At 43.2% G+C, this 21,514-nt stretch overlaps 1 protein-coding gene across 1 annotated transcript in view; it reads left to right on the top strand.

The window, feature by feature from the left end:
- The window catches only part of LOC126456741 (uncharacterized), a 137,663-nt gene that overhangs the window by 86,672 nt on the left and 29,477 nt on the right, over positions 1-21,514 (top strand). Inside the window, exons 3-4 of the mRNA XM_050092486.1 lie at positions 11,446-11,765; positions 21,015-21,200. Coding sequence (XP_049948443.1) covers positions 11,446-11,765; positions 21,015-21,200 — 506 coding nt within the window. The remainder of the gene's footprint in view (positions 1-11,445; positions 11,766-21,014; positions 21,201-21,514) is intronic.

Here is a 21,514-nt window from a genome sequence, read left to right as displayed (position 1 = left end):
ATTGACCCTGTTCTAGAAATCTAGCAGGGTCTCCAGACTCTCCTAAAATCTTGCACAACCTCTCCCCAGAGTCTCAGTCTCTCTCTCTCTCTCTCTCTCTCTCTCTCTCTCTCTCTCTCTCTCTCTCTCTCTCTCCCCCCCCTCCCTCCCTCCCTCCCTCCCTCCCTCCCTCCCTCCCTCCCTCCCTCCCTCCCTCCCTCCCCCCTCCTGCTCCTCCTCCTCCCTCCTCCTCCTCCTCCTCCTCCGACCCCCCCCCCACCACTCCCCCACTCACTGCACTCCTACTTTCTATATGCTCCATGAACTGAACCACCCACCGTAACTGTGCCCCCACTGAGAGAATCTCTGCTGTTGTAGACCAACACCCTCAGCCTATTACTTACAACCTACACTCCTATCTTAAAGACACTGACCATTTTCTCCTCAGACTCTCCACAGTTCCTTTACTGCACGGTGCCTGCTCGTCACTATTGGTGCCCCCTCCCATTACACTAACATTCCTGATGCCCACAGCGTAGCCAATACTGAATGCTACACCTGAAAAATTCCAGATCTACAACCTCCTTCCTGTCACCCTGACCGACTTTCATCTGGTACTCCTCAACCCGACAAGCCACCTTCCTCGATATTGTCCTCCACCTCGAGCGCTGCTACTTCGGCACCTCTAACCACACGGAACTTACCGGCCACGAGCAGTACCTCCACTTAGGCACAGCTGACACCCGTTCCGTACAGAGAAACCCCTGTCCCCTTTGAACAGCCCAGCCACTCCCGGCCGTCGCATCTGTAGTGACGAGCAGTGCCTCCCGCTGACGCCTTCACGGACCGACCTCGTGCAGAAACAGATATCCCGTGCCTTATTTCTCCGGTCAGCCGCCACCTTCCGGAGTCCCGCTGTCTGACCGCAGAGGACCGTTCTTCTCGTGACTCGGTGCTGCCCACGACCGGAGCAACTGAATCGCATTCTCTGCCGGGGTTTTGGCTACCTCTCGCCGTGCCCCGAGCTGAGGAACATCTTGCCCACTATCCCTCCCAAGCTGGTATTCCACTGTCCACCGAACGTACGCGATATCCTCGTCCGTCCCTAGACGGCCTCTGCTCCCTACCCTACGCCTCTAGCTTGTATCTGTGTAAAAAAAAAAAAAAACGAGATGTGAGACCTGTTCCGTATGTTCTTCCATCACCATCTACGTACTGAGATGGTGGCGCCGCGTATAGACGTACTACTCGACAGATCCGCGGAAAATTAGAGTTTTTAAATCCTGTGTGTGTAAAATGTAGTAAGAAGGTGAGAAATGGTGTTAAATTATGCCCACGGTCCCAAAAATGGATCCGTCGACAATGTTTAAATACTTTAGAAGAAAGAAATGCGACTTGCGACTGTGGGAATGTGGACTGTAGTTATCGTGATTTATTGTTTTTGCGAAAAGAATATCGAGAAGGCTGTGTGACTGCTTCATTAAAATACGATCTTGTCAGCCAAACTGTACGTACAAAGCTTGAAAAAGTGATAGGAGTCAATTCAGAGTGTAGTGACACTTTTGTAAATGGGCCAAATGATAACTTCATATGGCCTAAAAAGTTCCCTCGTGTTAACCGTAACGAGAAAAACTTCAGTCTCCCAGTGGCAAAAAACCTGTGACGAGTCTAAAAGATGTGAAAATAGCGAAAGAAACAAAGTACTTTCACCAAATGCAGAGTTTAAAAACCAGTCGAGTACAAAGTCTTGTAATAACGAGCGAGGAAGTACCGGTACTATAATTTTCAGTGAACATACGTATTGTGAGAACGTGACGAACACAAGTAAGAAGAACAAAGAAGATATTTACATGCTCTCAGACAGTCATGGAGAGGGCTTAGCTGGTATCATGTGTAACACGCAAACTGTGTTTAAAGTTAGTGGAATGACAAAACCAGGGGCTCCCTTGAGTGAAATTCTAAAACACTGTGAGCATTTTTTGGAGCCCAGAAGAAACTGTTTAATAATCGGGGGTGCTAATGACGTTTATAGGAATGAGGGTAAACTTCCCACAAGAGCACTAAGAAGCACTCTACAGAAAATTACAAATGTGAACTTCTATACTGCAAGTATACCACAAAGACACAATCTGATGTAAAAATCTTGTGTCAACAAAGAAATCGCTGTTACTAATAGAAAATTTGAAAAAATATGCCGAAGCTTCCCGAATGCCACACATGTGAATGTACCGTCTTCAGAAAGAAGTCATTTTACCAGCTACACAGAAATAAACTTGGAAAAGCATTCATTAGTCGAGAAATACTTAATGCAGTGTTAGCAGTTGAAGACAAGAATATCCGTACCATACCACTACCACCACCCATCACAGCAACTGAAATTCTCTAACATAAAAATGAAACTAATTCACCGGCAACAGATCCAGCACTAGAATCTTCACTTGCCACAAAAGTAGCTGAGGCAAATAAAGCCTCCACAACAGCTCCAACAGTATCAGAAACAGCTACAGACTATACAGCAGCATCACTAGCAAGAAATGTGCTTACGGCCAGCGAGTCGCATCAAAGTTGCGACACATACAGAAGAAAGAAAGACGAGATGCACGAAACCTCTGTCCCTAAAGGATTTTTGGTACCCAGCCTCAATATGAAGAAACCGTTGACACTGGACAATACAAGGAAGAGGTCCTCTCAACCAAGTTGCAACATCTTAAAATTACTTAGCCTTAATATACAGTGTCTCAAAAATAAAATTCTAGATCTCGAGATTGAGGCCAGTGAATATTGTGTTGATTGCATTTGTAATCAAGAGCACTGGTGCAAAAATTATGAATTAGAATACATTAGAATACATTAATATTTCCCCATATACCTTGGTTGATCATTTTTATAGGAAGGAAGCCAAGAATGGGGGTGTCTGCATTTATGTAAAATCAATATAATAGAAGGAAACATTCCACGTGGGAAAAATTATATATAAAAACAAAGATGAGGTGACTTACCGAACAAAAGCGCTGGCAGGTCGATAGACACACAAACAAACACAAACATACACACAATGTATGTGTGTATGTGTATGTTTGTGTTTGTTTGTGTGTCTATCGACCTGCCAGCGCTTTTGTTCGGTAAGTCACCTCATCTTTGTTTTTATGTAAAATCAGATATTAAAGTGAAAAACAGACCCGAAGCTGAACTCCTGAGCATAGAAAAACATTTTGAGGCAACAGCAGTGCAAATGAGTGTAAACAATAGGAAAGTAACAGTCATGTCAGTGTATAGATCACCATGTGATGACCCAGAATTTTTTTAAGTAGACTCAAGAACTGCTGAGCTTCTTACATGATGAGAAGACATCAGTAATTGTATGTGGGGACTTTAATGTCAATATGTTGGTAGGTAGTTCATTTAAAATTAAATTCCTCAATATTTCACATAGTTTCAACCTATATTCTAACATAAACAGTCCTACAAGGGTAACAAACACTTCAAAAAAGTTTCATAGATAATATAATTTCAAATATAGAAAGCCCAGATACAGAAGTTTTGAATATCGACCTAGGAATATCTGATCATAATGCACTTATTATTAAAGTGCTCACAGTTCCAATACATACAAAAACAGTACATCACATGTATAAGAGAATTTTCTCTCCCGAAAACTGCAACCAGTTTGGTATCACACTGACTAACCAATCTAGGGCAGAAGTATTGTCACAAACTGATACAGATGCTCTCTCTCTTTTCATGACAGATTTTGAGATGTGCTTTTCAAAAAGATTAGTTAAAATCAACTCATCTAGCCATACACACACAAATTCTTGGTTCACGTCTGGCATTAAAAACTCTTCCAAGACTATGAAAAGACTAAACACTGAAATGAAAACCAATACCGACATTACTTTTAAAAAAAATATGTTAGTAACTACAAAAAGGCATATAGAAGGATAATTAATCTAGCAAAAGTATTAAGTAATGATAGACTAATAAGGAAGTCAGACAATAAATCAAGGACCACATGGGAAATTGTTAAAAGAGAAATAGGAAAAAGCTCTAAAGACCAGGATATTGTACTTAAATCTAGTGATAACATTGAAATAAAGAAGGAAGTCTTGCCCAATTACATTAACAACTACTTTCTAAGTGTACCTGACAAATTAAGCAAGAGCCTTACCAAACAACAGCACCAAAAGTAGTCAGTAGCATGATAAGAAGTCCCACTAATACATATGAAATATTGAAAGTAATTAACAGTATGAAATCTAAAATGTCTGCAGGACTGGATGAAGTGTCAGTGACAATAATAGAAAAAGTCGGCTCACAAATCTTGGAACCACTGGTAGATATTGTCAATTTATCATTCAGTGAAGGTGAGTTCCCCAAAAGGCTGAAAATTTCTAAGGTTAAACCATTATTCAAAAATGAGGATACGCATAAGATAGTGGCGCCCTATTATTCCTAATCTATATAAATGACATTGAAAGGCCGAACAGATCATCAAAAATTATGTTATTTGCAGATGATACAAGCATAATTATAAGTGATGACAGCAAATCCTTATTCAGTACAGCTGAAAAAGTTGTGAAGAGGGTGCAACAGTGGTTTTATGTAATAAGACAGACAGAAAGTCTGCTGTACAAAATTTTTGGGCATGTACATTGATCAACACTTGAGCTGGAAAGCCCGTGTCACATACATATCCAAACAAATTCAGTTCAGCATGTTTTGCACTGAGAATAATTTCCAGAGTTTGCAGTGCAGAGTGTACAAGATTAGTGTATATGGCGTATTTCGATTCTATTATATCCTATGGAATAACATTGTGGGTGCAACTAAATGTCGCTTGAGAGAGGTTTTTAAATTACAGAAAAGGGCCATTAGAATTATTACACACAGCTCTCCACAAACACACTGCAATCCCTTGTTCATGCCACTAAACATACTTACAGTACCATCTTTGCACATATTAAAAAGCATACTGCATACAAGAACACACTCGAGTAGTTTACGTGTAAATTCAGATCTTCATGACTACAATACACATATCTGTAAGAATCTGCATGTAGAAAGAACAAGGAAAACAAAAACTCAAAAACATGTGAGCCACTGTGGATTAAATTACGGTGAGGCAAGGTTCGAGCTTAAGAAATTCTGGGAAGTTAACAGGGGGTGCTCTATAATGCTCTGCCACACTGCATCAGGGGAACAGAAGATGAAGGAAAATTTAAGTTGGAATTAAAAAAGTATCTGCTAAATAAATGTTTTTATAGCATAGAGGAATATTTTGAATCCTTAAGTCACTAACTGATAGTTGTATTGTCAATATCATGTTGTTCTCATTGTCAATTCTATGTCTCCTTTATACTCTTTTAACTCTAAATTATGTGCAATATGTTTTCGAAAATGTACTAAATATATATAAATTCATCACATATGGTACATGTTAAAGGAGCATGTTTTAATTTTCAACATATTATACAATGTTAATTTTATGTGTTTGATAGAAATTTGTAATATTCTGCTGTGCATATCCTGGACAGTATTATGACATTTCCTATATCATGTAAATGATGCAAAGGATGATAATAAATGAAATTCCGGTCACAAGCATTACCTAATCACATCGAAGGCAGGGCTACCTGTGAAACCGATCGTGTGATTTATGAGCTAAGTCGCAACCACTGTGCTGCTTTCTAAGTAGGCACGACAACTGTCAGGCCGTCTGTGTGCACAAACCACTAGCGGCAAACTGTGTCCTTCCTAACAGTACCAGTTTCTCTGAATTTTGCAGGTGGTAACTCTCCCTGCAATACATCCCGAGTACCAATAACCCTCCCAGGCTGAAGCTTCATTAGTTATTGCCCATTGTCCTTCACCCGCCTGTCCCCTTCCTCATTACCCCTCAGCACTGCACTTCTTCCTTTTCCACTCTCCTTTCCCACCCCGTGCCCCTTCTCTAATCTGCCGACTGCACCTAGTTGCCCTCCCCTCTCCCCACTCTAGTACCTCCCGCTGTGGAAGTCGAACACGCACCAGAACAAATGGACGTGGTCAGCCCGTAGAGGGCTCCATGTCCGCGGCGGCTATTCCGCGCAGCGGCTCTCGCGCAGGAAGGGTACCACCGCAGACAGCGGCCAATAGCCGCTCTCTCTGGTTTCGTGTACAGGTACCCGCTCTGCCCTAGTCCGGCCAGTCTGGTACTCGCTCTGGATTTCGTTTCTCTCTCTGCAGTACTGCGTTCTGGTCATTGCTCATTGTTGACATTTGCCTGGCTCTGGTTCTGAGTGGATTTACTGTCGGTGTTTGGTGTTGTGGTTTCTACAAGCCCCCATTGTTTATCTCTTCCTCGTTGTGTCGGTCATAGTCGGTCGTGGTCGGTTGTTGTCGGTTGTCTTTGGTCTGTCGTCCGACTCGTCCTCGTGTTTACACGGTGTTGCGTGCTCCACCGCCGGCGGCTTCCCCACCTGGCGGCTCCGATCTGCAGCCGAAGGCGTTCCCGCAGTTGGTTTTGGTTACTACACCCAGCCTGTCCCTTATGCTCCCACAAGCAGGACTCTACCGTCCCCCACTTCTATCCTGCCATCCCTTCCCATTCCTGCCCCCAGCTTACTCCCACCACCCAGATTTTCTCCCATCTTGCACAGCAGTAGCTTGCACCCTGGCCCAAGCAGCTCGAGACGGCGGTCGCGTGCGAGTGAGTTGCGTGCGGGTGCGTGGGATGGATGAATGTGGGAGTTGTGGGTGTACTTCAGAAGGGGTCAGTGAACTGGCAGCCACCAAGTCTTGTTTGCTCAGACTGTTAGCTTTCTCTTCACCTTTCCATCACTTTTCCTGTGCTTGCAAATACTCACATTGGGTATTAGGAGCCGAAATAACCAGCTTGGCATTGCTTCTGTATAAATAGGTTGCAGTGTTGTTTTGTGGATGAAACAGTTTCTGGTTGGCTTATTAGAGATATCTGTGGCATTGTTTTTTGCTTGCTTTAATTGAAACTGCTGAAATCCGTATCACTAAATGGCTGACACGATAATGGTCCCCATTGCAGATTGGCTGCGTAATAGCCTACAGGGGCAACAAACAATTGATTTTCGGTACTTCATATAATTACTGTCTGACCTTAAAAGAAAATGCTGTCATAATATACCCATTGAGAGGTATAATCCTAAGTCAAAGATTTAATGTAATAAAACAAGTATTACAGTTCAAAATTGTGCACATCTTGAGGCTGCATAACACACAGCACACAAATTACCCAGACTGTATACTTACACACACACACACACACACACACACACACACACACACACACGCACACAAAATAATGAAAGGAAAAAATTTCATCACTTATCACATTTTCACTGTTCATGCAGTGAAACATCCACATCAGGCATTACTCTATTACTTCTTCACTACTAACTCTATTTTCAACACGTTTTGCAGACAGTATCCACACATAGCACAGATAGATTAGGAGATATGGTTGTTGATGTCTTCAGTCTGAAGATTGGTTTGATGCAGCTCTTCACACTACAGTTATTCTGTCCTGTGCAGGCTCCGTCATTTCGAAATAACTGCAATATACAGGGTGTACATAAAGCCCAAAAACACTTCAAATAATTTATTGCACAAGAACTAAACATTGTACAGGTATCATACATATGTAATTTTGAAGAGAAAACCTGAAAGTTTTTTTCACATATACCGCCACAGCATAGTTGGGTAATTTGCCGATAGTTGGCACTAGTCGCAAATGTGGTGAGTTCAGGTGCAGAGCGAGCTTTCTTTCTGTCGGAGTTTGACAAAAACGAGTGTGCTACAGCTGTTCGACAGATGTTTAGAACCGAGTACAGTAAGAAGCCACCGACAAGGAAGGCTATTTACCGCTGGCACAGCAAATTCGTTAAGACGGATTTCTCGTGCCCGGCAAGACGAGCGGATGTCCCAGTGTGGGTGAAGTGAATGTGGAGCACATACGAGGGACATTCGTAAGCAGTCCAAAGAAATTGGTAGGTCACGCATCCCGTGAACTCGAAATGGCTCCGATGACAGTGCGGAAAGTCCTGTGACAGAAGCTGTCTGTGAAACCGTTCAAATTGGAGTTAGTGCAGAAGCTCAATGGCGACAACAAAGATGAGCATTTTGAGTTTTGTTCACAGTTGCAACAACTGAATGAGAATGCGGATGGCATTGTTGATCGCTAAATTTTTAGCAGTGAAGCTACTTTTCACACTGATGGGAAAGTGAACAGGCGTAACTGTCGAATCTGGGCTACAAAGCATCCACACAAATGCATTGAATTTGAGCGTGATTCCCCAAAGGTAAGTGTTTTTTTGTGCCTCGTCATGTCGAAAACTGTACGGGTGATTCTTCTGGTCGAGAGCACTGTCACTGGACATTCCTACCCGGACATGTTGCAGCGATGGCTGATGCCTCGAATGCAATCGGACTTTCCGTTCATCTTTCAGCAGGACGGGGCTCCACCCCATTTTCGTCGTGAAGTTCGTGGGTACCCGAACACGGAGCTATCGCATCGATGGATCGGCCGTGCTACAGAAGGGGACAGCTGTTTCACAAAATGGCCTCCCTGATCGCCAGATCTCACTCCGTGTGACTTTTTTGTGTGGGGACCATTAAAGACCTGGTGTATGTACCTCCTTTATCACGTGATGTAGCAGAGCTCTGGGAGAGAATACGGGAAGCGACTGCCACAGTCGACTATGCCGTGCTGGGACGGGTACGGCAAGAATTTGATAACCACTCGTGGTTTGCACATCGAATTTTTGTACAAAAAACTTTCATAGTTTCTCTTCAAAATGCAATATGTATGACATCTGTACAATGTTTAGTTCTTGCACAATAAATAATTGAAAGTATTCCTGGACTTTATGTACACTCTGTATGTCCCTTTGACATCTACACGATTACTCTGCAATTCACAATTAAGTGCCTGGCAGAGAGTTCATAGATCCACACTTAGGCTACCACTCTACCGTTCCACTCTTGAAGAGCGTGCAGGAATAACAAACCTAAATCTTTCTGTGTGAACTCTGCTTTCTCTTATTTTATTATGATTTTACCCCCAGTAGTTCCCTCCAGTAATAAACTGGTAATTGCTTGATTTTTCAGAATGTGTCCTGTCAACCATTGAGCTCTTTTAGTCAAGTTATGCCACAGATTTCTTTTTTCCCCAGTTCTGTTCAGTACCTTTTCATTAATTATATGATCTATCCGTCTAATCTTTGGCAATCTTCTGTAGCACCACATTTCAACTTCCTGACACTTATATCCATGTTTCATGTCAACAAATTTCTCTTCTTAAAAAACTCTGTTCCTGCTATTACCAGTCTACAGTTTATATCCTTTCTACTTAAGCCCTCATCAGCAAAACTCATCTATTACTTTTAGTGTCTCGTTTCTGAATCTAATTCCCTCAGCATCCCCTGATTTAATTTGACTACATTCCATTACCTTTGTTTTACTTTGTATCCTATCTTCTCTTTATAAGACACTATCCACTCGGTTCAACTGCTCTTCCAAGTTCTTTGTTGCCTGACAGAATTACAATGTCGTCGGCAAGCCTCAAAGTTTTTATTTCTTCTCTCTGAACTTTAATTCCTACTCCAATTTTTTCTGTAGTTTTGTTTACTGATCATTCAGTGTAGAGACTGAATAACATCGGGGATAGGCTAAAACCCTGTCTCACTCCCTTCCTTTTCGTGCCCCTCAACTCGTAACTGCCACCTGGTGTCTGTACAAGTTGTATACAACCTTTTGGTCCTGACACGTTACATGTGCTACCTTCGGAACTAAAGAATGTATCCCGCTTAACATTGTCAAAAGCTGTCTGCAACCCTACAAAATCTATAAGAGTAAGCTTGCCTTTCCTTAATCTATCTTCTAAGGTAAGTCATAGGGTCAGTATTGCCTCGGGTGTCCCTACATTTCTCTGAAATCCAAAAATATGTTCCCCGAGGTTGAGTGCTACCAGTTTTTTGATTCACCTGAAAAGAATTTGTGCTATTATTTTGGAACCAGAACTTATGAAACTGTTAGTTTGGTAATATTCAGACCTGTCAGCATTTGATTTCTTTGGAATAGGAATTATGATATTCGTCTTCAAGTCTGAGGGTACTTTACCTGTCTCATATATCTTACATACCAGGATATCATTAGTTCAGAGGGAATGTTGTCTATTCTAGGGGCCTCGTTTCGACTCTCGCAGTATCGTATCGTATCTCCCATCTCGTCTTCATCTGTATCCTCTTGCTTTACCATAATATTGCCTTCAAGTTCATTTCCCTTGTGTACACCTTTTGCATACTCCCTCCACCAGTCACCTTTCCCTTCTTGCTTAGGACTGGTTTTCCATCTGGCCTCTTGTTATTTGTACAGATGCTTTCCTTTTCTGAAAATGTCTCTCTAACTTTCCTTCAGGTGGTATCTATCTTTCACTGGGTTATATATACTTCTGTATCCTATGTCTTCAAACCACTCCTGCTTAGCCATTTTGGATTTTTTGTTAATCTCATTTTTTAGATGTGTGTACTTCCCTTCAACTGCTTCATTTGCTGGATTTTTATATTTTCTCCTTTCATCAACTGAATTAAACATATCTTGTGATATCCAGCGAGATATTTAATCGTAAGCACTGAGACGTTTGAAAGACTGCATTTTGCTTAAAACAGAAAAAAGTTATCCGAATAATACTCCTCCAGTGTTTGATGAATAGGATGGCTATTGACTTTCAGCACACTTCAAACATAATTTCAAACCTTTACTAAACCTTTTCTTGTTCACATGCTGAACATTAACACATTAACTCATATGTAATCACACATTTAATGCCGTTTTTGTATGTGATAGTTAAAAAAAAAAAAAAAAAAAAAGTTAAATAAACCATAATGGACCTAAATGAACCTTTTGGGTAGTAAGCATTTTTTACTGAAAAACTCCTTCTGAACTGAGGAAACTCCACCAATGTATTTCCATTCTGATCCATTGAGCTTTTGCCCAGTAACTACTTTGTCTCAATGTATATATGATTACTGGGGTGGCACATAGTCAATTAACAACAAGGAAGAAGAGTAGAGTTCAGTTGTTCTGAAATGTAGGCCATTCAGAGTGTTTCCTGGGATCAAAAAAGACACACGGTGGTGCGAGCAGCTGTGACATCGACAATACGAACTGACTCGGGAGTCATCAGAAGGGAGGACACCTGTTAGCTGATAGGAAGTCAGTTTGGTGAGCGTGGACAGTGCGGGTGCTTTCCTCTCGTTCACCGCAGTTACTGACTTCCTCTGTGGCCATCTGTTTAGCTGCTGTGCAACTTCTGTTGCTGGAAATTGGTCAGGTGCTTCAGAAGAGGCAGAAAGCATCTGTTTGAACGACCATGAATAGTGCTTCTTTTGTTTCAGTGTATCCCACTCCTTAGCTCAGAAGTGTTATTGTACTACAGGAAGTGTGCGGTTGCAGACGGTGAAGAACTCGGTCGAGCAGTGCTCCGGGATACACGTGCTGACGGCACCCGACGAGCTGCTGAAGACCGAGAAATTTTCAGAGGCGGTGTCGCGTCTGCAGCACCTCCGTGTGCTGTGTCTGCAAGAGAGATACGTGGGGACGACTTGCGTCCTGCGTCCTTGTGTGCTGAGACCTTTGGGTGACGGGTGCCCCCGACTGGTCGAGATTGACTTCGGACGTATGTCTGTCGATACGGATGATCTGAAGTACTTTCTGAATGCCAAGAAGAACACCCTAAAGTGCTTACGAATAAAGTGGTCGGTGGGTGGAACGAGGTGAGTACTATTACCTCTCCTCGTACGAATGTCTAACTTTTACTCGAGCCAACTTTTGCTCGACGAATACTGTTCTCGTATGTTCGGTATTTTTCACACTGTGTAAAAGACATTTGGCATATTTCACCGTTACGTATACATAGGGACATGAGATACAAAATGTTAAGGAAACATCTAATTATTGTTACAGTGCTTTTAAGCTAGGTCTAGTTCAGTAAACATATCTATGTCTTCAAACATCTTCTGTCACATTTATTACGTAATTACTTTCACTCGTAGCTAATAGTGCCGCTGTATTTAACAGTTGTTCCCAGTTCAGTTCTGTGTGATTCGGTAGTACCCGGCAGACCTGTCTCACTCGCACATTTTGGGTTTCTCAGTTTTTTTCACATTAGTCTGTAGATGGGGCTTCATAGTGAAATTAATGGGTAGACTGTGTCATTTCAGAATGGGGACTTATGATTTAACATATGCCACTGTCGATTGATTGCGTATGCACAGCCTGTGGAAGAGGAAGTTTTTGAAATGTTTATCCCTCAGGGCACAATTCTGGGCCCATTACTTTCCCATTTACATCAGCAATATTCTGTCATCTTTTACTTCTCTTCTACTTTTTGCTGCGCAGTAGCAACAGTATGAGAAACTTGGCAACTCGTATGTGAGAGGACTGTGCATGCTACTGTGCAAGCTTGTAGTGGAACATATGTTTTGGTACTATGTAATTTTATTGTGAAACATTTGGCAAAAATGGCTTTCTACTGCAGCTCGCATATGAAAGTGTGACCGTGTGAATGTCATGCTAAACTCCCGAAAATAAATACAGTAAACCACTGTGTTTACATTCTCACATTTTACATTTTCTTGCTTTTTATATTCATTTTTGTCATTACAATCAGGAGTCACATTCTCTGAATTCAGTACTTTCCTGTCGTCACTGATTCCGTGTTACGACATTTCCCGCACCTTTAAGTTTTCTTTGACATTATCACAACATTTGACTTTGTTTTTCGTGCAGATATCTGCAAAAAGCGCATTGTATTCCTACTCAAAGTCAACCTCGGAACAAAGCAGAAAATGGAGACTATACACAAAGTTAATAATCGTGTCAGACAGCGTTAGCATAGTAAGTGAGATTTTCATTGTCATCATGTTTGGCCACAGCCACCTGTTTATAGGTATGCAGTGTTTGGAAGGGTGGGAAAGCACGCTGAGGCACTTCCCGAATGATGATCGTGACCTGACAGTATTGACTGTAGTAGCAGCCTTCCTTCTGCTCATTGTCTTGTATTACCACAGCTTTGATTTAATTTCAGTCATTTATACAAACAAGACATCACTCTATAACGAGCTTTCACGAATTGTTGTTACTTCAGTGTAAAATACATGAATCCGTACGAGGCACGCAGTCTTATGTCGGTACGACTTAGTTTCAGACGTAAATATTCCTCCTCGAGATGCTCCATAATGTTGCAATTTCCGTCCTCTTCCTCGCCCAGGATGTTCCTGAACCGTGTGATCTCCTTGTCGACAACAAGCTGTATGATTTTGTGTCTGTTGTTCTCCATTTATTAAAGACTCCCAACATTAATGTTTCAACCAATATTGTGTTACAAGTTTTATTTACCATAGGTTTATAATGATTACCGGTAATAAGTTTGACAGTAGAATTAAAATGCTCTTTTAATGTGGTTTAACAAAAGAATACAACAAATTGCTGTTAGAAAGAAGCAAAAACAATTATTTCAGTTTTTTTTAAATAGGCAAAATTTAGATTGTTATAATTTCTGATTTTGAACAATATAAAGAGAATGACAGTAAGATAAATTTATTCATTTTTTACTTGGTTTGTTTCCAATGCTTTCCTGTATTTTGCACTTTCCTGCAACTTACACTTTGTGTGTGTGTGTGTGTGTGTGTGTGTGTGTGTGTGTGTGTGTGTGTCATTCCACTGAAAAGTGTAAGCAGGGGTTTAACTGTATGTCAAGAGCTGGTCCCAGCACTTGGATGTAAAAATTCAGTATACTACAGTTCAGTTACACACTTCAGAGTCCCTTTACCTGTGATACATTAACTGTTGTCCACAATTAACCATTATCAGGAACCACTGTGGCCTGGACTGTCATTGTTTCATTGTTATGCACACACAAAAATAACTCCCTGTGGAATATGCACCCAAAATTAAAAAAAAAATACAGTATAGAATTTTCTGTAGATAGTGTTCAGTGAGCACATGTATGTGCAGTGATGGTTGATAACGCTGACACATGGGGCAACAGTATCTGAACAAAGTAAACCTCACACTTAGGCGAGAGAGAGAGGGGGGGGGGGGGGAAGAGAAGAAAACCATAAACACCTTTTGTTCATGCATTCATGTCAGCACAAGTGCATATTTCATATCTTGTAATGATACATTGAACTCACAAAAATGTAATTAAATTATGTAGATAAATACCGATACACGATGATGGTTGTGATATAACTGTATAATAATAGTGGTAGTAGTAGTAGTAGTAGTAGTAGCAGCAGCAGCAGCAGCAGCAGAAGCAATGACGCTTGGTATTGGTTATTATCCTGTAGTGAGGAACAGATTTGAGGCAGAGATACGAGCTTCACACTGAAACACAAAGTTCACTGCAAATGCTGCATTCTCAGATTAAGATTTGTAAAGTTGCATAGTGGTGAACTCACAAACTGATCAGGGCCTAACTGAACTACAAAAATCAGTTGGGTTGGCGCTTCACGTGCCTAGGTTATCCTCTCGGTATCGCCTGTCCACGAGTGCCCGGCATTCGATCGCGCACCTACTCGTATTCGGAGCTAGTGCGGCGCATCTCTTCCACTGTGGCTTGTCAGTCTGTGCCTCATACACGACAGTCATTTTAAAGGACTACACTTGCCAAAATACAGGGTTATTCAAAGAGTAGTGGCATATTTCTGGGATTAATCTTTTACATACTATAAAGGATAGAAATGCAACTCCAGACAGAGAAAAGTGGAAACTTTTGAGCAGTTGACATAGAAGTTCAATTAAAGGTGCAGTGCTGCTGTTGCTCATTCGTAGGAAAATGGAGACACCACGGAGGCATTTGTTTTCTGTGCTGCAATTAGCAAAATCGGAGTCCACTGTTAGTGTGAAATGTGTATTTTGATAACAATTTGACAGAGAGCTGCCTGCCAGTAAACAAATGTACGAGTGCCACTGAAAATAACAGAAAATTGGTGCATCTGCAAATGGAAAAGTGAGTGTCATCCTTGCACATAGTGAAGATGTCAAAGGTATCTGTGCAACTTACAAAAGGCGCCCTAGGAAATCCGTGACACGAGTGAACAATAAACTTAAAACCTTTCAACTCGAGATATGGTGAGTTCGGAAACTGACTGCATCAGAAATCATACACACTGGAATTGTTGCAAGCATTGCATCTGATGACCACACCAAAAGGTAAGAATTTTGCACAGGAATTCTAGAAGAAATGGAGGTGCACATTTTTTCTGAGCTGTATGAACCCACTTTTCATCTTTCTGGTACAGTTAATTGGCATAGAGCTAGATTTAGATTTTGGGAGAGCAAAACTCCTATGGTAGTAGCTCAGCACAAATGAGACATCCTTTCGTCTTTCCCTCTCCTTCCCTCTTTCCTGACGAAGCAACCGTTGGTTGCGAAAGCTAGAATTTTGTGTGTATGTTTGTGTGTGTTTGTGTATCTATCGACGTGCTAGCGCTTTCGTTTGGCAAGTCTCATCATCTTTGTTTTTAGATATATTTTTCCCACGTGGAATGTTTCCCTCTATTTTATATACATATATAAAAACAAAGATGATGAGACTTACCAAATGAAAGTGCTGGTGGGTCGACACACACACAAACAAACACACAAAATTCAAGCTTTCGCAACAAACTGTTGCCTCATCAGGAAAGAGGGAAGGAGAGGGAAAGACGAAAGGATGTGGGTTTTAAGGGAGAGGGTAAGGAGTCATTCCAATCCCGGGAGCGGAAAGACTTACCTTAGGAGGGAAAAAAGGACAGGTATACACTCGCGCGCACAAACACACATATCCATCCGCATATACACAGACACAAGCAGACATTTGTAAAGGCAAAGAGTTTGGGCAGAGATGTCAGTCGAGGCGGAAGTACAGAGGCAAAGACGTTGTTGAAAGACAGGTGAGGTATGAGCAACGGCAAATTGAAATTAGAAATTAGCGGAGATTGAGGCCTGGCGGATAGTGAGAAGAGAGGATATGCTGAAGGGCAAGTTCCCATATCCGGAGTTCTGACAGGTTGGTGTTAGTGGGAAGTATCCAGATAACCTGGACGGTGTAACACTGTGCCAAGATGTGCTGGCCGTGCACCAAGGCATGTTTAGCCACAGGGTGATCCTCATTACCAACAAACACTGTCTGCCTGTGTCCATTCATGCGAATGGACAGTTTGTTGCTGGTCATTCCCACATAGAAGGCTTCACAGTGTAGGCAGGTCAGTTGGTAAATCACGTGGGTGCTTTCACACGTGGCTCTGCCTTTGATCGTGTACACCTTCCGGATTACAGGACTGGAGTAGGTGGTGGTGGGAGGGTGCATGGGACAGGTTTTACACAGGGGGCGGTTACAAGGGTAGGAGCCAGAGGGTGGGGAAGGTGGTTTGGGGATTTCATAGGGATGAACTAAGAGGTTACGAAGGTTAGGTGGACGGCAGAAAGACACTCTTGGTGGAGTGGGGAGGATTTCATGAAGGATGGATCTCATTTCAGGGCAGGATTTGAGGAAGTCGTATCCCTGCTGGAGAGCCACATTCAGAATCTGATACAGTCCCGGAAAGTATCCTGTCACAAGTGGGGCACTTTTGGGGTTCTTCTGTGGGAGGTTCTGGGTTTGAGGAGATGAGGAAGTGGCTCTGGTTATTTGCTTCTGTACCAGGTTGGGAGGGTAGTTACGGGATGCGAAAGCTGTTTTCAGGTTGTTGGTGTAATGGTTCACGGATTCTGGACTGGAGCAGATTTGTTTGCCATGAAGACCTAGGCTGTAGGGAAGGGACCGCTTGATGTGGAATGGGTGGCAGCTGTCATAATGGAGGTACTGTTGCTTGTTGGTGGGTTTGATGTGGACAGACGTGTGAAGCTGGCCATTGGACAGGTGGAGGTCAACGTCAAGGAAAGTGGCATGGGATTTAGAGTAGGACCAGGTGAATCTGATGGAACCAAAGGAGTTGAGGTTAAAGAGGAAATTCTGGAGTTCTTCTTCACTGTGAGTCCAAATCATGAAAACTTTGGGTTGGCAGGCCTGGGTAACCAAGAAGGCTTCCTCTAAGCGACCCATGAATAGGTTGGCGTACGAGGGGGCCATCCTGGTACCCATGGCTGTTCCGCAAACATGCCTTCGCCCTAGCCAGATTACACTCCCATATTTTATTTTCTCAGGCTTGTCTGACATTTGGCATCACCCCCAAAGGCCTCACACTTAAAGTTCCCATCTCTGGCTGCAACCCTTCTTTCCATCAGTCCCTATACCAGTTCCAAACTGAACAATCCATTGCCCTCACCCACCTAATCCTTCAGCTACACACCCACTCAGCCAATCAACACACCCGTCAACTCCTATCCTTAATAAAAGTCCTCAATCCTTCCTCTCCCACATCCACACCGGCTGTTCAGAGCATCCTCCTACAGGCCAACCACAAATTGGAACAGCATGCCACCCTCCACCTTAAAAAACTATCCAATCTCCTGGTTTCCCACCTCCGGAAAGGCAACTCACTCACCCTTCACAACCTTTCCAGCACACCTCAACTTCCTCTCATTGCACACAAACCCAGTCTCTCCCATCTACTCAATCTCCCACTTCCAGCTCCACTCCCTCCAAAACCTCAAAATTTCAATCAACACAATCTGGAACCACAACACCCCAATTCAGTAGTTAACCTTTCCTCCAAACCTCTCTCCCAATCTGAAACCCCTGTCCTATCCAAAGGCCTCACCTTCAGCCCCACTCCCAGATTCAACCAAACAGCCCTCGTCAAAGATTTACTGTCCTACACCTGTACTCTCTGCTGGAAATATCACTTTGCCACGAAGAAAAATGATCCTAATCCTACTCCTAATGATCCAACTCCCCAAGACACTATCCAAATTGAACCCTGCCTGGAACAGTTCCGTCCTCCGTCACAGCGGGACCCACCTCCTCTTCCTCAAAATCACCCTCTCCAAACCTTCCAGGAATTTCTGACTTCCAGCCTTGCCTCTCAATCCTTCTTAAAAAACCTTAATCCTACTCCCAACATCACCACTGCTGAAGCCCAGGCTATCTGTGATCTGAAGGCTGACCGATCCATCGCCATTCTTCCGGCGGACAAGGGTTCCACGACTGAGGTACTTGATCGTCGGGAGTATGTGGCTGAGGGACTACGTCAGCTTTCAGACAACACTACTTACAAAGTTTGCCAAGGTAATCCCATTCCTGATGTCCAGGCGGAGCTTCAACGAATCCTCAGAACCTTAGGCCCCCTACAAAACCTTTCACCTGACTCCATCAACCACCTGATCCCACCAACACCCCACACCCCTACCTTCTACCTTCTTCCTAAAATTCACAAACCCAATCACCCCGGCCGTCCCATTGTAGCTGGTTACCAAGCCCCCACAGAACGCATCTCTGCCTACGTAGATCAACACCTTCAACCCATTACATGCAGTCTCCCATCCTTCATCAAAGACACCAACCACTTTCTCGAATGCCTGGAATCCCTACCCAATCTGTTACCCCCGGAAACCATCCTTGTAACCACTGATGCCACTTCCTTATACACAAATATTCCGCATGTCCAGGGCCTCGCTGTGATGGAGCACTTCCTTTCACGCCGATCACCTGCCACCCTACCTAAAACCTCTTTCCTCATTACCTTAGCCAGCTTCATCCTGACCCACAACTTCTTCACTTTCGAAGGCCAGACATACCAACTATTAAAGGGAACAGCCATGGGTACCACGATGGCCCCCTCGTACGCCAACCTATTCATGGGTCGCTTAGAGGAAGCCTTCTTGGTTACCCAGGCCTGCCAACCCAAAATTTGGTACAGATTTATTGATGACATTTTTATGATCTGGACTCACAGTGAAGAAGAACTCCAGAATTTCCTCTTTAACCTCAACTCCTTTGGTTCCATCAGATTCACCTGGTCCTACTCTAAATCCCATGCCACTTTCCTTGACGTTGACCTTCACCTGTCCAATGGCCAGCTTCACACGTCCGTCCACATCAAACCCACCAACAAGCAACAGTACCTCCATTATGACAGCTGCCACCCATTCCACATCAAGCGGTCCCTTCCCTACAGCCTAGGTCTTCATGGCAAACAAATCTGCTCCAGTCCGGAATCCGTGAACCATTACACCAACAACCTGAAACAGCATTCGCATCCCGCAACTACCCTCCCAACCTGGTACAGAAGCAAATAACCAGAGCCACTTCCTCATCCCCTCAAACTCAGAACCTCCCACAGAAGAACCCCAAAAGTGCCCCACTTGTGACAGGACTGGATCAGACTCTGAATGTGGCTCTCCAGCAGGGATACGACTTCCTCAAATCCTGCCCTGAAATGAGATCCATCCTTCATGAAATCCTCCCCACTCCACCAAGAGTGTCTTTCTGCCGTCCACCTAACCTTCGTAACCTCTTAGTTCATCCCTATGAAATCCCCAAACCACCTTCCCTACCCTCTGGCTCCTACCCTTGTAACCGCCCCCTGTGTAAAACCTGTCCCATGCACCCTCCCACCACCACCTACTCCAGTCCTGTAATCCGGAAGGTGTACACGATCAAAGGCAGAGCCACGTGTGAAAGCACCCACGTGATTTACCAACTGACCTGCCTACACTGTGAAGCCTTCTATGTGGGAATGACCAGCAACAAACTGTCCATTCGCATGAATGGACACAGGCAGACAGTGTTTGTTGGTAATGAGGATCACCCTGTGGCTAAACATGCCTTGGTGCACGGCCAGCACATCTTGGCACAGTGTTACACCGTCCAGGTTATCTGGATACTTCCCACTAACACCAACCTGTCAGAACTCCGGAGATGGAAACTTGCCCTTCAGCATATCCTCTCTTCTCACTATCCGCCAGTCCTCAATCTCCGCTAATTTCTAATTTCAATTTGCTGCTGCTCATACCTGACCTGTCTTTCAACAACATCTTTGCCTCTGTACTTCCGCCTCAACTGACATCTATGCCCAAACTCTTTGCCTTTACAAATGTCTGCTTGTGTCTGTGTATATGCGGATGGATATGTGTGTGTGTGCGAGTGTATACCTGTCCTTTTTTCCCCCTAAGGTAAGTCTTTCTGCTCCTGGGATTATAATGACTCCTTACCGTCTCCCTTAAAACCCACATCCTTTCGTCTTTCCCTCTCCTTCCCTCTTTCCTGATGAAGCAACCGTTTGTTGCAAAAGCTTGAATTTAGTGTGTATGTTTGTGTTTGTTTGTGTGTCTATCGACCTGCCAGTGCTTTTGTTTGGTAAGTCACATCTTCTTTGTTTTTAGATATATTTTTCCCACGTGGAATGATGAGACTTACCAAACAAAAGCGCTGACACACAAAAAAACAAACACACACACAAAATTCAAGCTTTCGCAACAAACTGTTGCCTCATCAGGAAAGAGGGATGGAGAGGGAAAGAAAAATATATCTAAAAACAAAGATGTGTGACTTACCGAACGAAAGCGCTGGCAGATCGATAGGCACCTATATATATAAAAACAAAGATGATGTGACTTACCAAACGAAAGTGCTGGCATGTCGATAGACACACAAACATAAACACAAAATTCTAGCTTTCGCAACCAACGGTTGCCTCGTCAGGAAAGAGGGAAGGAGAGGGAAAGACGAAAGGATTTGGGTTTTAAGGGAGAGGGTAAGGAGTCATTCCAATCCCGGGAGCGGAAAGACTATTTTGTACCCAACAGAAGGCCTAGTACCCAGTGCCCTGACACTCACCACGATGTCTGATGTATACCCACGCAATCTGTCCCTCACAGGTATACTTTCGATGCAAATTAATGTGGTGGTAATAGTAATGATGTCGTATTTCAGTGGCAAGTGATGTAAAGGTGACAGTCGAACACAGAAATGTTACAAATGTAGAATAAGAACCCTTAATTTGGAATTGGAATATAGTGTATGCCGTTTGTGTGGTCTCCTCAAATGTGACAGAAGACGAATAATTTTCACGAGCCCCATTTCTGTTGTTACACAGGCACGTCATACCGTTGCTGCCGGTATATGCCGACAGCTTGGAACGTCTGGAACTTTATGAGTACGACATAGTCCGCAACTCGGCCAGAGAGGCGTTCACTACCGTCGGAAGCTTGAAGCACTTGCGGGAACTCAGGATGTCCGTCCCCGATCGAATACCGCCCGGAACAGCTGCTCTGGCTTTTACGTAAGTGACCCATCAAGTAGGTAACTGCTGTATTTACCTGATTATAAGATGAGGTTTTTTTTCCAAATTTGCCATTCAGAAAATATGAGATCGAGTAATATTGGCAGATTAAACTATTGCTGCTGAGATTAACATTTTAACATTGTTTAATAGAGTATATAGATGGTATCCTACATTTACAGATGAAGCTTTGCTAGCTGAGGTCACGTGCAGGTTTATTTTGAAGAATTCAGAAGGGCAGGGCCGGGCAAACGATATTTGCATCGAAAGAGTCTCGAGGTTTCCCGATAGAAACATTAATACTAATTTTTAAG

This window comes from Schistocerca serialis, chromosome 2 (assembly GCF_023864345.2).
Source record: "Schistocerca serialis cubense isolate TAMUIC-IGC-003099 chromosome 2, iqSchSeri2.2, whole genome shotgun sequence".
NCBI lineage: Eukaryota > Metazoa > Arthropoda > Insecta > Orthoptera > Acrididae > Schistocerca > Schistocerca serialis.
This window is presented reverse-complemented; position numbering and strand designations above follow the sequence as displayed.